The sequence below is a fragment of the Salvelinus fontinalis genome, chromosome 19 (genome assembly GCF_029448725.1).
Source record: "Salvelinus fontinalis isolate EN_2023a chromosome 19, ASM2944872v1, whole genome shotgun sequence".
NCBI lineage: Eukaryota > Metazoa > Chordata > Actinopteri > Salmoniformes > Salmonidae > Salvelinus > Salvelinus fontinalis.
In genome coordinates, this window is record NC_074683.1 from 7179897 (window position 1) to 7202663 (window position 22767).

The following is a 22767-nucleotide window of genomic DNA, read 5'->3' on the forward strand; positions in this document are numbered from 1 at the left end:
AATGACTGGCTAGTTCACGTTAGTTTGAAAGGTAGTATGGTACCTTGAGGTGCATGATGTGACCTTTGGACTTGACCCCCAGGTCTCGCATGTCCGTTTCCGTGAGCAGCAGTAGCCTCTTGCCTGTAATGTGGTTTTCCTTAAACAGGTCACCATACAGCTGCATGCCACTTGCACCCTCCCCTGAGAACATGGAAAACAAATGCAAACGAAAGCACATCACATACACGCCAAACTGAAGGGTTCATTCATTTGACCATACCTACAGTTTGATAAATCTATAAGGTGAACATACCTGCCCCAAATATCTGCTGCATCCAAAAGTACTGTGGGGATGGAATTGGAAAAGCATTAATATTGAAATGGAGCTGCTCATATGGAGCCATGATGGTTATTAATGGCTAATTAGACAAAGGAAGTGGTCGATTGATATTTGTTGATACTGACCACATGTTCCTCTGTCCAGGAATGAATGTGAAGGTTGGAAAGGAGCTGCGTGGAAAAAAGACAAAACTGAAATAGTACCAGGGAATACTGCTCTAGTGGTCATATAATACAAATGTGTACAGCTCAAAGAAAGACATGTACTGCCTATTCTTGATGTTTGGAGTCTAACACAAATCTTGCATTTAGCATTCATGTGTGCAAGTACAAAATCAGTGCATTTACATACAGTATACATGACAAAATACAAAATACAAAATACCTCATTCCAAAACAAGTTTACCATGCATTATAACAATGATTTCTGTAGCTATTGTGGTTTGCAATCAAGATGATTGCGTCCTAATGGTCGAACTCAAACCAAAATGTGTCCAATGTCCATCTGACTCGTCTTCATGATGCATTTCAATGATAAATCATTTACTGTTCATTAAGTGTAATCGAGCAGAAAGTAGCCAGCTAAAATAAAGATGTCATCATTATGATCATGAGGCTGCTGTGTGGGGATAAAAACAATGCAGCGGGGGATAGATGACAAAATGAATGACTAATCTGAGCATTCAATATTTGCTTCCCATGGCATCTGATAACAGCCCAGAGACTGAGCTGAATGGCAATCTCAACAGATCACATTCAAAGAGGGCCATTTCAGAATCAGCGCGATACATTTCTTTGCAGCCTCCTAAACTCCCTCACCCCCAGCTGCATTTTCCGTCTACTCCAGTGGTATGGTTCGGAAGTAAACACATTCAAAAACCCTCCCTTGCCCTACTGCCAAAGTTCCATTACAGATATTGCCTAATTAAAGTGACATAATATCACATTTCGTGCAGCCATATTGTATTTCACAAATGACTTGCATCGTTTATTAAAATCCAAAGCATATTGTTGACAAAGGGAAACAGATCTTAATTGATGAGAGGAGGGGAAAGCAGGGAAGTCAGCAGAAATTGCTCAGCCATTGGAATTCCTTTGACAGGGAAGAGGAGTTCAGTAGTTCACACCACTCTGCCCCCATGTGGAATGGGAGTATACTGTAGCAAGTTGATTGTCCTATAGAGGTGGAAAGCATTGGAAACCTATTGGCTAGTACGCTAGTGGCTACACCACAAATTCAAATACAATACGATTTTCAATCCACTTGTCACTTGTTCACTTAACTGCAATAGTAAAGGGCTTACATGTGTTACATATATATATATATATATATATATATATATATATATATATATATATATATATATATACTGTATGTTACAGGAGAAGGTCAATTTGGGAAATATATACGTTCCCCGTAACAAATTTGAAACAGTATGTATTATAATTCAGAAATGTTTACAAGTTGTTCACTGTTTTCACAAAAACAGACTGACACACATTTTCTGTTTTGACTGACAACATTTACTTTACATGAACTATATGCATTTTTCTTCAGTCATAGGCTACCTGGTGCAATTAGACCGTTAATTTTTTCTATTACAGTATATGTTCACTTTGTAAGCAGGCATTGTCAGCAAGTGTAACATATACAATACAAATGGGTGTGCTGCACCAAGTATGAGTATTGCCCTGTACTTCTTGTTAATTAGCTAATGATAGAAATTCTTCCATTGATTATATGTGTGTTTGAATCGTTGAGGACTACAGTGAACATGGGTCTAATGCAAATCAATTAATGTAATACGAGAATGATTTCAGGTCTTACATGAAAAAAAAAAAAAAAAAAAAAACTTTTCATCTGAAGTTATATTTCTAATACCAGTCACATTTTCTTAATCTTCTCCTGGCATAAATCTTTTCACTCTTATTTCTTTGGCCACTTTTGGAATTTTCTGGTTGACAAACCTTTGATTTGTGACATTATTGTAACATTATTGAATTAGTGTTTGGCCACTCTTGTGTCAGCGAAATGTCACTTCATCAAAGCTTCGCCTCCTCAATGCAACTTGCTCACATGGCTCTTTCCGAATTCAAGGTAAACAAAACTGGGAAAACCAAGAGGAAATTTGAGAAAACAGGAAGAGTGAAGAACCAAAGCAGGAAGTTCAATGTTTAATGAGAAAATGTTTATTGAGAAACAAGGAACAGTAGAGAAGTTTTGCAGCAAAATGCGTTCACATCAAAAAGTGATCGGTCTGATAGAGTTATGGCACGCCATTAAAGAGACACTATTGGACTAATCCAAGTGATTTGACTAATCCAAGGAATTTGACTAATCCAAGGAATTTGACTAATCCAAGGTGATGTAGTTTGCATAGATCATATTGCAACTCTGGGCATTAGATGTCTAGAAAAAACCTTACAAAGTGGTTGACTTTCACACAAGGTAGTGTATCGGTTGGTTATAGTCTGTTAATGGATGTGTTTCAGACTAGGTTTAATAACTACACAACAGTATATAAAAAACATACATCAACTACGTAGAAAGAAGTCCAAGCTGCAGGGCCTAGGCGCAAGCTCTTGGGAGTCAAACAGAAAGATCCTTCATGTTGGCTATGTTTAGAAGAGAAGAGCTCCTAGCAGAATTGACAGGGCATTTAGTGATGACACTCGTTAGGTGAGCTTTAATAGGCTCACTTTGGGGGTTGTTAAACACACGTTGGCCTGTGGTCAAAACTGTTGGTGCAGATGAAAACATATTTAGCTGGTAGATCATCTTCAGCTTAGAGAAGCCTTCTAAACAGTATTTCACATCCTCTCTCCAATGAAATACTGTTTTTTACTTAATATATCATTTGATTTAATGAAATGATTCCAGCACACGGTAGTGCTTTTACCACTGAATGAAGTGAATGAAGGTCGTATACAGTAGTCCTGTCAAGGTGTGGAAGTCTAAGGTCTATGGCACACCTCATAAACATGTTGATTATATGTATCTGTAACATGCTTCTTTCAACAAAGCACATGAACCAAGACTTTACTGGGGCCCTCATAGATAGACACAAACACCTACAGTGCACTTTACACCACTAAGCCATAGTATGGGGGACTGAAATCCAAAGATTCCTGACAGTGTATGCAGAAAAAGGCACAGGAAACTTTCTCTCTCTCCCCTGCTGACACCAGTCTGGGTCAGCTGAGGGAAACATGTTCTTTCTCATCCTGGTGAGATACTTAATCACAGAAACTACGCTCCACCACATACAGAACAAATTGGCCACTCTTAATGTCAGCAAAATGTCACTTCATCATAAAAGCTTTGCCTCCTCCTTGCAACTTGCTCACATGGCTCTTTCTTCACAGCATGGCACTATACATCCAGTACATTAGGCATAAATGACATCCGTAAGGGCCACGTAGGCGAAAGGTTTCTAATACATTATGTTCATACAGCGTTTGAAAAAGAATGTATGCAAAAGAAAATGGTTCGTTACAAAAACTATTAGTAATGAATTATCTAATGTAGCTTGTGTCCATAACACCAGTGATGTGAGAAGGAATATGCATGGGAGCTTGCCGCATGACCACAGTTTTGACACAGGTTAAAAGGATTGATTGACAGATGCTACTGAGTGGCCCATACATAGCTGGACCAATCAGTTCGCTCTAGTCACTGTCGTCTGACCAGTTGAAGTTTGACGTCCCCAAGGCCATGTTGATTTTGCGGCCCTCTCTGACACTGCTGGACTTGGAAGAGTTCTGCTTGGCCTGCATGTTGACCTGCATGCCAGAGTGCAGGACGGGGCCCCCCATGTCCAAGGCAAACATGTCCCCAAAGCCCTTCATCATGGCCTGCAGACTCATCCCCTCCACCTCCCCGTTACTGGAGGATGTGATCTGACACGTCATCTCCGAACTGTTCGACTCCTCCGTCTTAGACTCATAGAACGACTCAGCGCTAATCTGAGCCGCCACAGGTAGGAACAGCTGAGAGGGAAAGATGGGGGAGGATAGGAAGGGCAGAAGAGGGAGTAAAAGAAGACGGGAAAGAAAAGGAGGGAAGGAAATTAGAGCACATACACCAAGAGGAATGATGAAATGTGAAATCCTTTTTTACCCAATATAAAAGGTGATTGTCAAAAACTAGAAGAGTAGAGTTCAGCGATACAGTCAATTGGGTTATCAGAGAAGGTTGGACTGAAATGATTGGTCTACAGGACAGATTAAGGTAGAAGAAAGGGAGAAAACAAAGAATAAAGAGGTATTGACCTTCCTGACAATTGGAGAGCTAGCATGGTTATCTCTCAGGATGACGGTACTGATTCTTACACACTACAGTGCATGTATCAATTTCAAGTCATGTCAAATTGATACCCAGGCAAAGAACTGTTAAGACAATACCAATGCATGGCTGTAGCATGCAATTACACAGCACAACGGACGTTTGGAAACCAAATGCAACCAAAAACTAGAAAGGTAATTTTCAGGTTAGATGTGTTAAATCAAATTCAATCAAATCAGGCAAAAGCAATTACAGAAACCTGTGGCCAAGGCCTAGCGGGGCGTCGCTTTGGAAGCAGCAGAAGGAAAGGGTAGTACAGGCACATACACACAAGCAGCAAAGACTCCTATTTCATCCCATATCAGCGTGACAACATTGGCATTACCAGCGTTGCAATTACACTGACCTCTAATTATGACTGATCGCCAATAGGAGCTCAGTAACAGTCACACACAGAGTAGCACGATGAGCTAATACCTCTACTCAACTCAAACGCCCATCAGTGAGACTCAGTGAACCAGAGCCTTAGATTTCCCCTCCATTCCATTGCATTTAATTCCGTTCCCCTTCATTCCAGACAGACCCAGGGTCTGAAGCAACGTGAATTCTTTGCTTCTCCTTGTGACAATGTGGACAGGACGTGGACTGTGACACATGGTGAAGATGGTGCTAAGTGACCAACACGGTGAAGGTGGTGCTAAGCTGGGGTGCTGTTCATGTTCAGTGGCTAGACACAGTGTGTGGTGGTTGTGGTTGTACCGAGGGTGTTGGTGGAGTGGTGTGCAGTGGGTATAGGCTACTGAGGAACTTACCGGGGTGTTGGACTGCTCAATGAGCTTGCGCTCCCACATCTTCAGGCGACGTTCTCTCTCCTTCAGTTCCTGCTCTTTGCTGCTCAGATCCCGCTCCAACTTCTTCAGTCTCTCCAGTGTGGCCTCAATCTCACAGCTACAGTACAGACAGCATAGAGATGTGTTTAGAATCAAGCATTATCCACCTCATCACATCCAACTCAGCAACTTACAATAGCGGTGTCAAACCATTGACTTGAGACACTTGTGCTAAACTCAAATTACAACTCATATCTCTCATTGACATCAATGCATTATACACAAAAGTTTGGAGTTATGAATGTATTTCTCAAGTTTGGATTCTGCCTTTTTAGAGATAGCCCACGGCCTCAGACGGTAGAGGAACACTTATAGTCCAGTGTCTTTGCTAATTGGGTTCAGCCACTGAGAGTGGTCAGGTCTGCTTTGCCCAGCAGGTGGGGCTGTGTGGCGCACCAACGGGTAGCCATGCTGTCAGGAGCCAAGACCATCTGCTCCCACAGTAACTATTTATAAACAGGCAATGCCAGGCATGTGAAGCAGACAGGAACTGTCGCCCCTCCCTGCACCCTCCCACTCCTCCTGTCCCTCCTCCCGTCTCTACCTCAAAGACTTTCCACTCATGCTCGAAACTTTCCTCGTGATTGATTCTCTTGCTTGTCACTTTCCTGACCAACACTCTTGGTATTTCTCATCCTCCAACCCTGCTCTTCCCTGATGGAAAAACCCCATGAATTTCACACGTGATCACATGTATTTCACATGTAATAGAATGAGATCATAAGTGATCTTTTGTGAATTTAATGTAATAACGTGACAACATGTAAAACCAACATGGGATAACAAACTACGCATGTAAAAACATAATCTCGTGAAATGAAATGTGACACCATGAAACTACAACTTTTATTACATGTGAAAGTCCAAATTCCAAATGTTAAGGTTTTCTGTTTACACCTGAATCACTATGATAACCATAATCGTTTTTCTTGAGTGTATTATACAAAGCTAAGATTTACTTTGAAGTCCAAAGTGTAGAAATGGAGGTGAAATCAGTCATTGACACAGATATGGTAGCGTAGCAGGAAGATTGGAATGCTGTGAACCAAGAGGTTGTGGGGGCATGTTGAATAATGAATTACTGTATAAATATACAGACATCATCTACAGTGCATTCGGAAAGTATTCAGACCTCTTGACTTACAGTCTTATTCGAAAATGGACACACAAAAAAAGGTTTTTAGAAAAACAGAAATAACTTAATTATATAACTATTCAGACCTTTTGCTATGAGACTCGAAATTGAGCTCAGTTGCATCCTGTTTCCATTGATCATCCTTGAGATGTTTCTACAACTTGATTGGAGTCCACCTGTGGTAAATTCAATTGATTGGACATGATATGGAAAGGCACACACCTGTCTATATAAAGTCTCACAGTTGACAGTGCATGTAAGACCAAAATGAGCCATGAGGTCAAAGGAAATGTCCGTAGATCTCAGAGACAGGATTGTGTTGAGGCACAGATCTGGGGAAGGGCACCAAAACATTTCTGCAGCATTGAAGGGCCTTGGTCACTCTGACAGAGCTCCAGAGTTCCTCTGTGGAGATGGGAGAATCATCCAGAAGGACAACAATCTCTAGAGCACACCACCAATCAGGCCTTTATGGTAGAGTGGCCAGACAGAAGCCACTCCTCAGTAAAAGGCACATGGCAGCCTGCTTAGATTTTGCCAAAAAAGCACCTAAAGGCCTCAGACCATGAAAAACAAGATTCTCTGGTCTGATGAAATCAAGATTGAACTATTTGGCCTGAATGCCAAGCGTCACGTCTGGAGGAAATCTGGCATCATCTCTACGGTGAAGCATGGTGGTGTGGGGATGTTTAACAGCGGCAGGGACTGGGAGACTAGTCAGGATCGAGGGAAAGATGAACGGAGCAAAGTACAGAGAGATTCTTGATGAAAACCTGCTCCAGAGCACTCAGGACCACAGACTGGGGGCAAAGGTTCACCTTCCCACAGGACAACGACCCTAAGCACACAGTCAAGACAACGCAGGAGTGGCTTCTGTCCTTAAGTGAATGTCCTTGAGTGGCCCAGCCAGAGCCCGGACTTGAACCCAATCGAACATCTCTGGAGAGACCTGAAAATAGCTGTGCAGCGACGCTCCCCATCCAACCTGACAGAGCTTGAGAGGATCTGCAGAGAAGAATGGGAGAAACTCCCCAAATACAGGTGTGCCAAGCTTGTAGCGTCATACCCAAGTAGAGTCGAGGCTGTAATCGCTGTCAAAGGTACTTCAACAAAGTACTGAGAAAAGGGTCTGAATATTTATATAAAGGTGATATTTCCATTTTTTTTATTTCTAAAAACCTGTTTTGCTTTGTCATTATGGGTTATGTGTGTAGATTCATGAGAAAAAACAATTGAATCAATTTTAGAGAAACAAAATGTGGAAAATGTCAAGGGGTCTGAATACTTTTCGAATGCACTGTATGTCAATGTCAAATTTGTAAGTTGAAAACACTGTGGGTATTCCGGGGACATCCTAACAACTCACTTTTGTTTGCAGGGCATCATGTGAAAATGTGAATCCACATGTGAAGTGTCCCAAAACCACATGGTTTCACATGATTTCATATGTGAAAGGTTATGTGATCACGTGAAAATCCACATGTGAAACTTAATGTGAGATATCCTCACATGTGAAGTGTTCCAGAACCACATGGGTTCATGTGACTTCAACTGTGAAAGGTTATGTGATCACTTATGAAAATCCACATGTGAAACTCCATGTGAAATACACTACATGACCAAAAGTATGTGGACACCTGCTCGTCAAACATCTCATTCCAAAATCATGGGCATTAATATGGAGTTGGTCCCCCCTTTGCTGCTCCAAATGCTCTCCACTCTTCAGGGAAGGCTTTCCACTAGATGTTGGAACATTGCTGCGGGGACTTGCTTCCATTCATCCACAAGAGTATTAGTGAGGTCGGACACTGATGTTGGCGATTAGGCCTTGCTCGCAGTCGGCGTTCCAATTCATCCCAAGGGTTTCCGATGGAGTTGAGGTCAGGGCTCTGTGCAGGCCTGTCAAGTTCTTCCACACTGATCTCGACAAACCATTTCTGTATCAACCTTGCTTTGTGCATGGGGGCATTGTCATGCTGAAACAGGAAAGGGCCTCCCCCAAACTGTTGCCACAAAGTCGGAAGCACAGAATCATCTAGAATGTCATTGTATGCTGTAACGTTAAGATTTCCCTTCACTGGAACTAAGAGACCTAGTCTGAACTATGAAAAACAGCCCCAGACCATTATTCCTCCTCCACCAAACTTTACAGTTGGCACTATGCATTTGGGCAGGTAGCGTTCTCCTGGCATCCGTCAAACACAGATTTGTCCGTCGGACATCCAGATGGTGAAGCGTGATTCATCACTCCAGAGAACGTGTTTCCACTGCTCCAGAGTCCAATGGCGGCGAGGTTCACACCATTCCAGCCAACGCTTGGCATTGCGCATGGTCATCTTAGGCTTGGGTGCGGATGCTCGGACATGGAAACCCATTTCATGAAGCTCCCGACTACATTTTACATTTTAGTCATTTAGCAGACGCTCTTATCCAGAGCGACTTACAGAGTGCATACATTTTATTACATTTTACATACTGAGACAAGGATATCCCTACCGGCCAAACCCTCCCTAACCCGGACGACGCTATGCCAATTGTGCGTCGCCCCACGGACCTCCCGGTTACGGCCGGCTGCGACAGAGCCTGGGCGCGAAACCAGAGACTCTGGTGTCGCAGCTAGCACTGCGATGCAGTGCCCTAGACCACTGCGCCACCCGGGAGGCCGACTAAACAGTTCTTGTGCTGAAGTTGATTCCAGGGGCAGTTCGGAACTCGGTCGTGAGTGTTGCAACCGAGGACAGAAAATGTTTACGTGCTACACGGTTCAGCACTCGGTGGTCCCATTCTGTGAGCTTGTGGCCTACCACTTCGCGGCTGAGCCATTGGCTGCTCCTAGGCATTTCCACTTCACAATAACAGCACTTTCAGTTGACCAAAGCAGCAGGGGAGAAATTTGACAAACTGACTTGTTGGAAAGGTGGCATCCAATGAAGGTGCCACGTTGAAAGTCACTGAGCTCTTCAGTAATGACATTTTACTGCCAATATTTGTCTATGGAGATTGCATGGCTGTGTGCTCAATTTTATACACCTGTCAGCAATGGGTGTGGCTGAAATAGCCAAATCCACTAATTTGAAGGGATGCCCACACATTTTTGTATATATAGTGTATCATCACATGTGAAGTGCTCCAAAAATTGTGCAAAACGTGAAATCATGTGTGGGGTTAAATCAAGGGTTATACTATTTTTTAAATACCTCTCACATTTCCTACCCCAGCAATCTAAGTTGCCCTTTCTTTCCCTCCCCAACTAATTCCCCCTGTCTGCTCTTCCTCTCTGAGCCAGACAGCTGCCAGAGAAACAGAGAAAATAGTATTTTCATGCTGCCCTGGACTATGTCCAAACTGTCTTAGTAGACTGCAACAAGACTGCCCTCTGAGCCATCATTACAGAACTGTGAGCAGCTTTCGACTGTCACATTTACACAAATGAGTGCATTGATAGCCTAATGAGACAGAAAGACACTGTTCACTGGACTAACAGTCTGTTAAGAGAGAGGAAACATACTGTGCCACTATGCCAGATCTAATATAGCCGACAACAGGGGCTATGTAAACAGGGTTGGAAAATAACACCCGCCACCCGCCAAATGCAGGTAGATTTTGTAATTGGCGGGTAAGAATGTCTGTTTCACCAGCCACGTTGGCAGTTGGTCACACACAAAGGCTGTCACAGAGAGCATTTGGGAACAGTTATTTTTTTTATCCAAACGCCACCTGTAGAAGTTGGATGAATTGACAAGAAAGGCTACTAAAGTGTGACTTTGTCCTCGTGTTTCTTGGCCAGTTATATCGTTTTGTATACACTCTAGGTTGTTTTTCAATGTTAGTTTGAGTTTGTTGCACCTGTCTGCTGCTATGAAGACATCACAGTCTGGGATTTTTGTCATCACAGACAAGCGAGTGCCCAAGTTACCACGGTAACAGTCCGTCCCTTAAAGGGGCAGCTGAACATTTTTGTCTCACCTAATGATTGTGCTTGATTGAGCATGGATCACTCCTAAAAACTTTTATTCATGAACTTTACAGACTATTCAGGCCGTTACATCAATATGAAAAAGAGGAGGATGTCATTGGCTTAAGTTGATTGGACAAAATCATTTTTGGTATCTTTTAGTTGTCACTGTATTAGACTAAGCATATGTGATTTGATGTTACATTTTTGAAGTTGAAATTCTGCTGGAATACTGGAGGCAGCTCCTGTTTTCGTTGCGACTTGTCGTAACTCTCTGTGGTTCTAAATCAGTAGTTGTTTAGTCGTCCGAAAATGTCAGAAACATTAACTTGCTTGACCATGCTGTAGGTCATGTATCTGTTTGTTACATGCAATACGCTTTGTGGACTTCACCGGACAGATGCTGCTCTCCGGTTTCTGATGAAACAAATGCTGCCTCCACTATTCCAGTTGAATTTATTCTCTAACACTGTCTTCTTATTGTCTCGGCCTCAGGTCTATATATCACGGAGAAGCATTTTTAAAACAATATTGGCTCTGTACTTGAAATAATACAATGACTATGAGGTGTCTGTCAGCTTTAATTTGAGGGTATTTTCATCCATATCAGGTGAACCGTTTAGATATTACACCACTTTTTGCAGTGGTGGAAAAAGTTGCCAATTGTCATACTTGAGTAAAAGTAAAGATACCTTAATAGAAAATGACAAAAAAAGTGACAGTCACCCAATAAAATACTACTTGAGTAAAAGTCTAAAAGTACATGGTTTGAAATATACTTAAGTATCAAAAAGTAAATGTAATTGCTCAAATATACTTAAGTAAGAAAAGTAAAAAAAGAAAAGTTTTTTTACATTTATGGATAGCCAGGGGCATTCTCCAACACTCAGCCATCACTTACAAATGAAGCATGTGTTTAGTGAGTCTGCCAGATCAGGGGCAGTAAGGATGACCAGGGATGTTTTCTTGATAAGTGTGTGAATTGGACCATTTTCCTGCCCTGCAGTATTCAAAATGTAACGAGTACTTTGGGTGTCAGGGAAAATGTATGGAGTAAAACGTACATTATTTTATTTAGGAATGTAGTGAAGTAAAAGTAGTCAAAAACATAAACAGTAAAATACGGATACCCCAAGAAACTACTTACATAAGACTTTCAGGTATTTTTACTTACGTACTTTACTGACTTTTTGTACATAGTTCCCCTATTTTAGGGGACCAAAAGTATAGGTACAAATTCAGTTATAGTGGCAAGAAAAAGTATGTGAACCATTTGTAATTACCTGGATTTCTGCATAAATTAGTCATCAAATTTGATCTGATCTTCATCTTAGTCACAACAATAGACAAACACAGTGTGCTTAAACTAATAACACAGAAATTATTATATTTTTCTTGTCTATTTTGAATACATCATTTAAACATTCACAGTGAGTCCAATCAATGTGACGAGATTGGAGATGTTGGTTAGAGCTGCCCTGCCCTATAAAAAACACTCACAAAATTTGAGTTTGCTATTCACAAGAAGCATTGCCTGGTGTGAACCATGCCTTTAACAAAAGAGATCTCAGAAGAGATCTCAGAAGATCTAAGATTAAGAATTGTTGAGTTGAATAAAGCTGGAAAGGGTAACAAAAGTATCTCTAAAAGCTGAGATGTTCATCAGTCCACGGTAAGACAAATTGTCTATAAATGGAGAAAGTTCAGCACTGTTGCTACTCTCCCTAGGAGTGGCTGTCCTGCAATGACTGCAACAGCACAGTGCAGAATGCTCAATGAGGTTAAGAAGAATCCTAGAGTGTCAGTCAGCTAAAGACTTACAGAAATCTCTGGAACATGCTAACATCTCTGTTGATGAGTCTACAACACGTAGAACACTAAACAAGAATGGTGTTCATGGGAGGACACCACGGAAGAAGCCACTGCTGTCCAAAAAAAACATTGCTGCACGTCTGAAGTTTGCAAAAAAGCACCTGGATGTTCCACAGCGCTTCTGGCAAAATATTTTGTGGACAGATTAAACTAAAGTTGAGTTGTTTGGAAGGAACATACACTGTGTGGAGAAAAAAAGGCACAGCACACCAACATCAAAACCTCATCCCAACTGTAAAGTATGGTGGAGGTAGCATCATGGTTTGGGGCTGCTTTGCTGCCTCGGGGCCTGGACAGTTTGCTATCATCGACGGAAAAATGAATTCCCAAGTTTATCAAGACATTTCGAAGGAGAATGTAAGGCTATCTGTCCGCCAATTGAAGCTCAACAGAAGTTGGATGATGCAACAGGACAACGACCCAAAACACAGAAGTAAATCAACAACAGAATGGCTTCAACAGAATAAAATACACCTTCTGGAGTGGACCAGTCAGTCCTGACCTCAAACCGATTTAAAATGCTGTGGCATGAGCTCAAGAGAGTGGTTCACACCAGACATCCTAAGAATATTGCTGAACTGAAACAGTTTTGTGAAGAGGAATGGTCCAAAATTCCTCCTGACCGTTGTGCAGGTCTGATCCGCAACTACAGAAAATGTTTGGTTGAAGTTATTGCTGCCAAAGGAGGGTCAACCAGTTATTAAATCCAAGGGTTCACATACTTTTTCCACCCTACACTGTGACTGTTTATATGGTGTGTTCAATAAAGACATAAAAAAGTATAATTGTTTGAGTGTTATTAGTTTAAGCAGACTGTGTTTGTCTGTTGCTGTGACTTTCAGTTGAAGTTGGAAGTTTACATACACTTAGGTTGGAGTCACTAAAACTCGTTTTTCAACCACTCCACACATTTCTTGTTAACAAACTATAGTTTTGGCAAGTTGGTTAGGACATCTACTTTGTGCATGGCACAAGTCATTTTTCCAACAATTGTTTACAGACAGATTATTTAACTTATCATTCACTGTATCACAATTCCAGTGGGTCCGAAGTTTACATACACTAAGTTGACTGTGCCTTTAAACAGCTTGGAAAATTCCAGAAAATGATGTCATGGCTTTAGAAGCTTCTGATAGGCTAATTGACATAATTTTTGTCAATTGGAGGTGTACCTGAGGATGTATTTCAAGGCCTATCTTCAAACAGTGCCTCTTTGTTTGACATCATGGGAAAATCAAAAGAAATCAGCCAAGACCTCAGAAAAAATATTGTAGACCTCCACAAGTCTGGTTCGTCCTTGGGAGCAATTTCCAAACGCCTGAAGGTACCACGTTCATCTGTACAAACAATAGTTTGCAAGTAGAAACACAAAGATTGTACTTTTTGGAGAAATGTCCTCTGGTCTGATGAAACAAAAGTAGAACTGTTCAGCCATAATGACCATCGTTATGTTTGGAGGAAAAAGGGGAGGCTTGCAACCCGAAGAACACCATCCCAACCGTGAAACACGGGGCTGGCAGCATCATGTTGTGGGGGTGCTTTGCTGCAGGAGGGACTGGTGCACTTCACAAAATAGATAGCATCATGAGGTATGAAAATTATGTGGATATATTGAAGCAACATCTCAAGACATCAGTCCGGAAGTTAAAGCTTGGTCGCAAATGGGTCTTCCAAATGGACAATGACCCCAAGCATACTGCCAAAGTTGTGGCAAAATGGCTTAAGGACAACAAAGTCAAGCTATTGGAGTGGCCATCACAAAGCCTGACCTCAATCCTATAGAAAACTTGTGGGCAGAACTGAAAAGGCATGTGCGAGCAAGGAGGCCTACAAACCTGACTCAGTTACACCAGCTCTGTCAGGAGGAATGGGCAAAAATTCACCCAACTTATTGTGGGAAGCTTGTAGAAGGCTACCTGAAACGTTTGACCCAAGTTAAACAATTTAACGGCAATGCTACCAAATACTAATTGAGTGTATGTAAACTTCTGACCCACTGGGTATGTGATGAAATAAATAAAAGCTGAAATAATTAACTTGCTACTATTATTCTGACATTTCACATTCTTAAAATAAAGTGGTGATCCTAACTGACCTAAGACAGGGAATCTTTACTAAGATTAAATGTCAAGAATTGTGAAAAACTGAGTTTAAATGTATTTGGCAAAGGTGTATTTAAACTTCCGACTTCAATTGTAGATGAAGATCAGATCAAGGTTTATGACCAATTTATGCAGAAATCCAGGTAATTCCAAAGGGTTCACATACTTTTTTTGCCACTGTATATGTGTATTAAAGTAGTCAAAAGTTTAGTATTTGGTCCCATATGCCTAGCATGCAATGATTACATCAAGCTTGTGACTCTACAAATTTGTTGGATGCATTTCTGTTTGTTTTGGTTGTGTTTTAGATAATTTTTTTGCCCAATAGAAATTAATGGTAAATAATGTATCGTGTCATTTTGGAGTCACTTTTAGTCTAAATAAGCATAGAATATGTTTCTAAACACTTCTACATCAATGTGGATGCTACCATGATTATGGATAGTCCTGAATGAATCGTGAATAATGATAAGTGAGAAAGTTACAGACGCACAGATATCATACACACCCCCCCCCCCTCCCCCCAAATGATAAGCTCCCCTGTAATGGTGAGAGGTTAGTATGTCTTGGGGGTATGATATTTGTGTGTCTGTAACTTTCTCACTCATCATTATTTACGATTTATTCAGGACTATCCGTAATCATGGTAGCATCCACATTAATGTCAAACTTTCTCACATAGCCATTGAGCCTTCAGTGGGACAGTGGCATATTACCTCGTAGTAGAAGCATGGATAAATACACAGCTGCTGGCCCTGGCAGACTATTACACAATAGCCAGGAGATCTGTCTGTCTGTAACCCAAACTGTGGTGGTCCAACCCAACCAGCACATAGCATCTGTCTGCACAGGGACTCCCTCCTGACCAGGGTGATGAGAAACCATAGCGCAATGCACCTGCAACACCCGTTTGCCTCTAAAGCACTACTCCACTCTTCTCCTGTTTCTTCACAATGATGATAGACAGCCTTGGAAGCTAGCTACCACCGTGCTTGATGTGCAACACATCCCTCTTTCTATCACACATGTTCTTATCGACTCTTGGTCTTGAGCGGCTCACCTGCAGGTGCATGCTTGGACATGACTTTATGAAGCGTTGTCAGTGTAGAAAAGCCCAAAGAGATAGTAAGCAGTAGCAGCTGACACCCAGGCTGTGCTGAACATGACTAATCCTCCAGCTGCTCGTGCAGGCCAATTAAACACTTGGTCTTGAAAAAGACATTGATTATTTTATAGACCTTATGGGTATAGAGAGGAAGAATATACAGATGGGGGATTCTTTAGATATTTGATGCCTTTATGTTATCGGTGCAATTATAAATATCTATATGCACACTGCAAAGTCCCTTCAGGCGTTTAGCGGCCCACAAAAGCAGCACTTGCGCATACACTGAGTGTAAAAAACAGTAGCAACACCTGCTCTTTCCATTACATAGACTGACCAGGTGAATTCAGGTGAAAGTGTTGATCCCTTATTGATGTCGCTTATTAAATCCACTTCAATCAGTGTAGATGAAGGGAAGGGGCAGGTTAAAGAAGGATTTTCAAACCTTGAGACATGGATCGTGTATGTGTGCCATTCAGAGGGTGAATGGGCAAGTCAAAAGATTTAAGTGTTTTTGAACGGGGTATGGTAGTAGGTGCCAGGTGTACCAGTTTGAGTGTGTCAAGAACTGCAACGCTGCTGGGTTTTTCACGCTCAACAGTTTCCCGTGTGTATCAGGAACGGTCTACCACTCAAAGGACATCCAGACAACATGACACAACTGTGGGAAGCATTGAAGTCAGCATGGGTCAGCATCCCTTTGGAACGCTTTCGACAACTTGTAGAGTCCATGCCCAGACGAATTGAGGCTGTTCTGAGGGCAAAAGTGAGTGTAACTCATTATTAGGAAGGTATTCCTAATGTTTTGTTCACTCAGTGTAGATAGGCGTATTTGAAACACGTCTGGCATCTCCTTAGGCTCTAGCAGTGTGTTGGTCTAGAAGAGATAGGAGGACGCAGTCTGATACAGTATGATCTCAGTACCTCCATTCAGCCTTGTTGTGTAGGAAGGAGTTGCACTGCTCGGGAAGCTTGCTGTCATTGGACATGGACTCCAGGGTTGTAAGGATATGTTTGAACATTGGTCTTTCCTGCATGGAAACAAAAGCAAAAACATAGTGTGATATTCATAAGCAGACATGTAGGATATCTATTCATGACAATTCGACTGGTCTCTTGACCGTATGTGACATAAAATGAATCGTTAGTATTATCCATTGTAGTACGGACTTGTGTGCCGAGTCTGTTGTGCACAGTGGATATGTGTGGGTGTGTAGCTATGCGTGAGCATAGAATTACCTACACTACCGTTCAAAAGTTTGGGGTCACTTAGAAATGTCATTGTTTTTGAAAGAAAAGCAAATTTTTTGTCCATTAAAATATAATCAAATAGATCAGAAATATAGTGTAGACATTGTTAATGTTGTAAAGGACTATTGTAGCTGGAAACGGACCATTTAAAAAAAATGGAATATCTACATAGGCATACAGAGGCCCATTATCAGCAATCATCACTCCTGTGTGCCAATGGCACGTTGTGTTAGCTAATCCAAGTTTATCATTTTTAAAGACTAATTGATCATTAGAAAACCCTTTTGCAATTATGCTAGCACAGCTGAAAACTGTTGTTCTGATTAAAGAAGCAATAAAACTGGCCTTCTTTAGACTAGTTGAGTATCTGGAGCATTAGCATTTGTGGGTTCGATTACAGGCTCAAAATGGCCAGAAACAAAGAACTTTATTCTGAAACTCGTCAGTCTATTCTTAATCGGAGAAATTAAGGCTATTCCATGCGAGAAATGCAGCTGCTCCTGCAGCTCTGAAAGACAGACACGCAACCACAGAAGCTGCTGAGCGCAATAATGTTGCCATCAGAATGAGTATGTAATCACACGCTGTAACTGCCCTAGTCGAGATGTGAAATGTTACCTTTTGTAACATTTGAATCATCTTCAGCCGTTATGACAGCAAGCAAGCAACACCAAGGTGGCTTAGCAGTTCAGACGTATTTTTCCGTGTTGTCGTGTCGTGTCCTGTATATATATATATTTACACCTTTTCTTCACATATCTTTTATTTATTTTATTATCCAAGAACTCAACTACAAAAGCTTTCCTGCAAAAGCTTTCCTGCAACCCGCTTCACCAATTACAATAAGTACTATTTACCTCAATCTGAAAATCCATCGTGGAAGATAGCCAGGGGCTAATTCAGAAGCTAGCCTGAAAGCTAATCCAGAAGCCACTCCGATAGCTAGCCAGAAGCTAATCTGTAGCTGCCCCGAAATTAGCCGGTTTGCTGGCTAGCGTTGGTGTTTCAGCTGCCCACGTTTTGCGGTCATCAGCTATTCCTCTAGCTCGATAATCTACCGGCACTTTTGTGCAACGCGACTCGGACCGGAGCATTCCGGGACTTTTTTTCTCTCAGTTTCCCCGGATTCCAACCGCAGCCTCTGGACACTTGCACCTTGATTTCGCAGCTAGCTAGCTGCATACCGTGTGACTATTGGCTTACGTCGACCCCGGAGCTAACTCAAATCATGCTGGAGCTAGCCAGCTGAGGAGTTCCATCACCATCCGGACCCGCTTCTTTGTTGCTGCTGCAGATACGGAACCCCACCGGGCCTTCACGACTGACTGCCGACGTTATCTGCCCGAGGGATTTATCCAACCGGCACCTCCGTCCCGGCGTTACCTGAACGCTCATCTGAGGCCCGCTAATCGTTAGCTGTCTTATCGGCTGCTATCTGAACAAAACCCCACTACACGGAACCTACCGACGGAAACGCACGAGGTATCTACAAACAGACCTCCATCCTATGCTGCTACCGATAGCCATATACCCGGCCAGCTGTCTGGATCGCCACGACCCCAACCAACCTCTACTCACTGGACCCTTATTTATCACTCGATTAAGCTTGCCTCTCCTTAATGTAAATATGCCTTGTCCATTGCTGTTCTGGTTAGTGTTTATTGGCTTATTTCACTGTAGAGATTCTAGCCCTGCTCTCTATACCATATCCAACCCTGCAGTTCCACCACCCACATATGCGATGACATCACCTGGTTTCAATGATGTTTCTAGAGACAAGATCTCTCTCATCATCACTCAATACCTAGGTTTACCTCCACTGTATTCACATCCTACCATACCTTTGTCTGTACATTATTCCTTTAAACTATTTTATCGCCCCCAGAAACTTCCTTTTACTCTCTGCTCTGGTAGCTCTAGGCGACCAATTCTCATAGCTTTTAGCCGTACCATTATCCTACTTCTCCTCTGTTCCTCTGGTGATGTAGAGGTGAATCCAGGCCCTGCAGTACCTGGCTCCACTCCTATTCCCCAGGCGCTCTCTTTTGATGACTTCTGTAACCGTAATAGCCTTGGCTTCATGCATGTTAACATTAGGAGCCTCCTCCCTAAGTTTGTTTTGTTCACTGCTTTAGCACACTCTACCAACCCGGATGTTTTAGCCGTGTCTGAATCCTGGCTTAGAAAGACCACCAAAAATTCAGACATTTTTATCCCCAATTACAATATTTTCAGACAAGATAGAACGGCCAAAGGGGGCGGTGTTGCAATCTACTGCAAAGACTGCCTGCAGAGTTCTGTTATACTATCCAGATCTGTTCCCAAACAATTTGAACTTCTACTTTTAAAAATCCACCTCTCTAAAAACAAGTCTCTCACCGTTGCCGCCTGCTATAGACCACCCTCTGCCCCCAGCTGTGCTCTGGACACTATATGTGAACTGATTGCCCCCCATCTATCTTCAGAGCTCGTGCTGCTAGGCGACCTAAATTTGAACATGCTCAACACCCCAGCCACCCTACAATCTAAGCTTGATGCCCTCAATCTCACACAAATTATTAATGAACCTACCAGGTACCACCCCAATTCCGTAAACACGGGTACCCTCATAGATATCATCCTAACAAACTTGCCCTCCAAATACACCTCTGCTGTTTTTAACCAAGATCTCAGCGATCACTGCCTCATTGCCTGCATCCGTAATGGGTCAGCGGTCAAACGACCTCCACTCATCACTGTCAAACGCTCCCTGAAACACTTCAGCGAGCAGGCCTTCCTAATTGACCTGGCCGGGGTATCCTGGAAGGATATTGATCTCATCCCGTCAGTAGAGGATGCCTGGTCATTTTTTAAAAATGCCTTCCTCACCATCTTGAATAAGCATGCCCCATTCAAGAAATTTAGAACCAGGAACAGATATAGCCCTTGGTTCTCTCCTGACCTGACTGCCCTTAACCAACAGAAAAACATCCTATGGCGTTCTGCATTAGCATCGAACAGCCCCCGTGATATGCAACTTTTCAGGGAAGCCAGAAACCAATATACACAGGCAGTTAGAACAGCCAAGGCTAGCTTTTTCAAGCAGAAATTTGCTTCCTGCAACACAAATTCAAAAAAGTTCTGGGACACCGTAAAGTCCATGGAGAATAAGAACACCTCCTCCCAGCTTCCAACCGCCCTGAAGATAGGAAACACTGTCACCACCGACAAATCCACTATAATTGAGAATTTCAATAAGTATTTTTCTACGGCTGGCCATGCTTTCCACCTGGCTACCCCTACCCGGGACAACAGCACTGCCCTCCCCTCTGCTACTCGCCCAAGCCTTCCCCATTTCTCTTTCTCCCAAATACAGTCAGCTGATGTTCTTAATGAGCTGCAAAATCTGGACCCTTACAAATCAGCCGGGCTAGATAATCTGGACCCTTTCTTTCTAAAACTATCTGCTGAAATTGTTGCCACCCCTATTACTAGCCTCTTCAACCTCTCTTTCGTGTCGTCTGAGATCCCCAAAGATTGGAAAGCAGCTGCGGTTATCCCCCTCTTCAAAGGGGGGGACACCCTTGACCCTAACTGCTACAGACCTATATCTATCCTACCCTGCCTTTCTAAGGTCTTCGAAAGCCAAGTCAACAAACAGATTACCGACCATTTCGAATCACACCACACCTTCTCCGCTATGCAATCTGGTTTCAGAGCTGGTCATGGGTGCACCTCAGCCACGCTCAAGGTCATAAACGATATCGTAACCGCCATCGATAGGAAACAATACTGTGCAGCCGTATTCATTGACCTGGCCAAGGCTTTTGACTCTGTCAATCACCACATCCTCATTGGCAGACTCGACAGCCTTGGTTTCTCTAATGATTGCCTCGCCTGGTTCACCAACTACTTCTCTGATAGAGTTCAGTGTGTCAAATCGGAGGGTCTGTTGTCCGGGCCTCTGGCAGTCTCTATGGGGGTGCCACAGGGTTCAATTCTTGGACCGACTCTCTTCTCTGTTTACATCAATGATGTCGCTCTTGCTGCTGGTGATTCTCTGATCCACCTCTACGCAGACGACACTATTCTGTATACTTCTGGCCCTTCTTTTGACACTGTGTTAACAACCCTCCAGGCGAGCTTCAATGCCATACAACTCTCCTTCCGTGGCCTCCAACTGCTCTTAAATACAAGTAAAACCAAATGCATGCTCTTCAACCGATCGCTGCCTGCTCCTGCCCGCCTGTCCAACATCACTACTTTGGACGGCTCTGACTTAGAATATGTGGACAACTACAAATACCTAGGTGTCTGGTTAGACTGTAAACTCTCCTTCCAGACCCACATCAAACATCTCCAATCCAAAGTCAAATCTAGAATTGGCTTCCTATTCCGCAACAAAGCATCCTTTACTCATGCTGCCAAACATACCCTTGTAAAACTGACCATCCTACCAATCCTCGACTTCGGTGATGTCATTTACAAAATAGCCTCCAAAACCCTACTCAATAAATTGGATGCAGTCTATCACAGTGCCATCCGTTTTGTCACCAAAGCCCCATATACTACCCACCACTGCGACCTGTACACTCTCGTTGGCTGGCCCTCGCTTCATACTCGTCGCCAAACCCATTGGTTCCAGGTCATCTACAAGACCCTGCTAGGTAAAGTCCCCCCTTATCTCAGCTCGCTGGTCACCATAGCAGCACCTACCCGTAGCACGCGCTCCAGCAGGTATATCTCTCTAGTCACCCCCAAAACCAATTCTTCCTTTGGACGCCTCTCCTTCCAGTTCTCTGCTGCCAATGACTGGAACGAACTACAAAAATCTCTGAAACTGGAAACACCTATCTCCTTCACTAGCTTTAAGCACCAGCTGTCAGAGCAGCTCATAGATTACTGCACCTGTACATAACCCATCTACAATTTAGCCCAAACAACTACCTCTTTACCTACTGTATTTATTTATTAATTTATTTTGCTCCTTTGCACCCCATTATTTCTGTCTCTACTTTGCACTTTCTTCCAATGCAAACCAACCATTCCAGTGTTTTTTTTAGTTTTTATTTTACTTGCTGTGTTGTACTCACTTCGCCTCCATGGCCTTTTTATATTTTTATTTATTTATACATATATCTGTTTGCCTTCACCTCCCTTATCTCACCTCACTTGCTCACATTGTATATAGACTTATTTTTTTATCTTTTTCACTGTATTATTGACTATATGTTTGTTTTTACTCCATGTGTAACTATGTGTTGTTGTATGTGTCGAACTGCTTTGCTTTATCTTGGCCAGGTCGCAATTGTAAATGAGAACGTGTTCTCAATTTGCCTACCTGGTTAAATAAAGGTTAAATAAAATAAAAATAAAAATTGCTAAGAAACTGAAGATCTCGTACAACGCTGTGTACTACTACCTTCTAGGCAGAGTTGCAAAGAAAAAGCCATATCTCAGACTGGCCAATAAAAATAAAATATTAAGATGGGCAAAAGAACACAGACACTGGACAGAGGAACTCTGCCTAAAAGGCCAGCATCTCGGAGTCGCCTCTTCGTTGTTGACGTTGAGACTGGTGTTTTGCGGGTACTATTTTATGAAGCTGCCAGTTGAAGACTTGTGAGGCGTCTGTTCCTTAAACTAGACACTCTAATGTCCTCTTGCTCAGTTGTGCACTGGGGCCTCCCACTTCTTTCTATTCTGGTTAGAGCCAGTTTGCGCTGTTCTGTGAAGGGAGTAGTACACAGCGCTGTACGAGATCTTCAGTTTCTTAGCAATTTCTCGCATGGAATAGCCTTAATTTCTCTGATTAAGAATAGACTGACGAGTTTCAGAATAAAGTTCTTTGTTTCTGGCCATTTTGAGCCTG

The 22767-nt window shown here is 42.5% G+C and overlaps 1 protein-coding gene across 2 annotated transcripts in view; it reads right to left on the reverse strand.

Moving 5' to 3' along the window:
* LOC129816271 (mitogen-activated protein kinase kinase kinase 20-like) overlaps nt 1-22767 on the reverse strand; it is a 46785-nt gene that overhangs the window by 5286 nt on the left and 18732 nt on the right. The window contains exons 10-14 of one of the 2 annotated variants that reach the window (XM_055870548.1): nt 16590-16696; nt 5419-5554; nt 448-492; nt 296-326; nt 44-183 (exon numbers count right to left, since the gene is read on the reverse strand). In XM_055870548.1, coding sequence (XP_055726523.1) covers nt 44-183; nt 296-326; nt 448-492; nt 5419-5554; nt 16590-16696 — 459 coding nt within the window. Of the gene's footprint in view, nt 1-43; nt 184-295; nt 327-447; nt 493-2481; nt 4312-5418; nt 5555-16589; nt 16697-22767 lie in introns of those variants that run through there. The other variant, XM_055870549.1, reaches the window with a different exon arrangement.